Source organism: Suricata suricatta, chromosome 8 (assembly GCF_006229205.1).
Source record: "Suricata suricatta isolate VVHF042 chromosome 8, meerkat_22Aug2017_6uvM2_HiC, whole genome shotgun sequence".
Classification (NCBI taxonomy): Eukaryota; Metazoa; Chordata; class Mammalia; order Carnivora; family Herpestidae; genus Suricata; species Suricata suricatta.
In genome coordinates this window covers 141164695-141166933 of record NC_043707.1, presented here as the reverse complement: position 1 = coordinate 141166933, position 2239 = coordinate 141164695, and the positions used below count along the sequence as shown (strand labels likewise).

Here is a 2239-nt window from a genome sequence, read left to right as displayed (position 1 = left end):
GAGCCCTCACCGGGGCGGGCGGCGGAGCGCAAGGACGCGGGCCAACGCGGCTCCTAGCGGGCGGCCGCGCCCTCTCGGCACCGATAAAGGCTACTTTGTTACAAACGGGCCGTGCAGGGTCAGGGGGCCCGCAGCCCCTCGGGGCCCCAGGCTTCCACGGGACGGGGGAAAGGGCTTCTCTGCCCCACAAGCCCGTAATCCGTTGCCGGGACCTGTGCCGGAGGCGGGGGGTGGAGGAATGGGCTGGGGCGAGGGGCGAGGGGTTCCTACTGGAAGGGGGTGAGCTCCCCACAGCCTCCTGCTCTGCCCTGGTGGCGCTGCCTCTATCACGGGGAAGCCTGCCACGTCACCCTGTGTCCCTCACTGACCAGGACTTTCCTGCAGCCCCACAGCCCGCGTGAGCCCTATTCCCTGGCTCTGTGACCCCAGGAAAGGATCCGGATGCCCATGGAAAGGAGTGCTCAAACCCAAGATTGTTCCACAGACCCCTGCCCCGGCACAGCTTTTTTCTGGGCCAAGAGGGCACCGGGGCTCCTGGTCTCCACCGCCTCCCTGGGCCCTAACTTTCCCGAAGGCCTGGAGCTGCAGAGCCCGAGGACGTCGGCTGTCGGGGAGGGGGCACAGTCGTGACAGGGGTCCTGAAGGACACGCCGAGCCGGCACTCGCCCTGGCCTGGCCAGTCCATGCATGGCCTCAGGTGTTCCCGGTTCCTCGTGGGCCCAGCCCTCAGGCCAGGGGAGAGCCGGGCCTGGGATGGGTCCCAGCCCCCTCCGACCACGGAGTGTCCAGGGCCAGCCATAATCCCCTCTCCACCCCTGTCCCCCAGCCACCTGCACCCTCCCCAGTCCAGGTCCCAGGGTCCGGGCAACCACACCCCAGCTTGCACACCTCACTCACTCCCTCTCAGCACCCTGCCCTCACCTCTCCATGGTTACCACCAGGTCACAAAGGCCCTCCTCCTGGCCTGCTGGGTCAGGGGCTGCTGCAACTGATTCTCTGCCTTAAATGCTGGTGGGACCTGGGGTCCACAGAGGTCTGCTGGGAGGGCAACTCCATTCCCAGGAAAGCAGAAGCTGAAGAACCACTAGAGGGTGCTGTGCACCGTGGTGTCTCAGGCCAGGGAGCAAAGAAAAGCCAGCCCTGCCTGTCCAGTCACTCACAGCCCACCCACCACACCCCTGCTGTCCCCTCATCTTGCTGCTGCGGCCTGGATGAGAGGGTTCCCAGACACAAGTCAAGAGGCACACGCTTGTCACCACGTGCCCAGGGTCCAGGAACCCTAACTTCTCTCCCACTTGTCTGATGGTCAGTCTGTGAGCGGCCAAGCTCAGCACTGCCTGATGTGCCCCCAAGGCCTGGGAGGGGAGGAAACCAGCTCCATGTGGGGGTGGGGGTGCAGTGGCCTCCTGGGCAGGCCAACTACACCCAGGTCTTGTAAGATGCATACTTGCATCTTTGGGGTCAGGGCCATGTTCCCTGCGAGCATCCAGGCCACTCCACAGCCATGTCACTGCAGAGGCACTTCCTGATGCCCCCGGGACCTCTGTACCTCACGTCCCAGTTCACAGGCCTCTCCCGCCCCTGCAAGCCCCTACCCACAGGTGCTCTGCCCCACACATTGTGTGTGCTTCCTGGTGTGGCCCAACAGTGCTGTCCCAGGGCGCTTCCGCTGGCCCCGGCCACCACACTGGGGCTGCCTCACCTGTCCACATGGCATTCAGAGCGACCTGAGGCCTCAGTGACATGCCTGCTTTCTCTAGCCCTTAGTGGGGGCAAGATGAAGACAAGGCACATTGGCAGGATGGCTGCCCTGTCTGTACCGAGTCCCCTCCTGGGGCGTCCCCAGACGCCTGACCACCCGCTGCTCTGGGGCCTCTGGAGCCCCCACAGGAGCCCGAATGTCAATAAAGGGAGTTCCTCAAGAACCGCTGCTGCTTGTTCGTGCCCCAGGCATGACGGCCGTATTCGTGCCCCCATCTGGGTCCTCACCTGGCTCCACTCTGCTCACACTGGGCCCAGACGTGCCCTTGCCAGCCAGAACCATAAGAACCACGAGGGCGAAGGAAGCCTGAGCATCTGGAGGTACCGGGAGCACCCCAATATTCAAAGGATATGATGGGCAGCAGGCATTAGAGGGGGTCAGGGCCCTACAGGGGCTTGAGGAGTTGACCGCCATGGGAGGGATGGCATGCCCAGTGCCCAGGGCAGGGCTGCCACCACTATGGCTAGAGTCTGTGAT

General features: G+C 64.4%; 1 protein-coding gene across 1 annotated transcript in view; it reads left to right on the top strand.

The window, feature by feature from the left end:
* Positions 1 to 1926, top strand: part of TTLL10 (tubulin tyrosine ligase like 10) — a 17056-nt gene extending 15130 nt beyond the window's left edge. The window contains 1 exon segment of the mRNA XM_029946638.1: positions 385 to 1926. Coding sequence (XP_029802498.1) covers positions 385 to 401 — 17 coding nt within the window. The 3' untranslated portion in view covers positions 402 to 1926.
* The last annotated feature ends 313 nt before the right edge of the window (positions 1927 to 2239 follow it).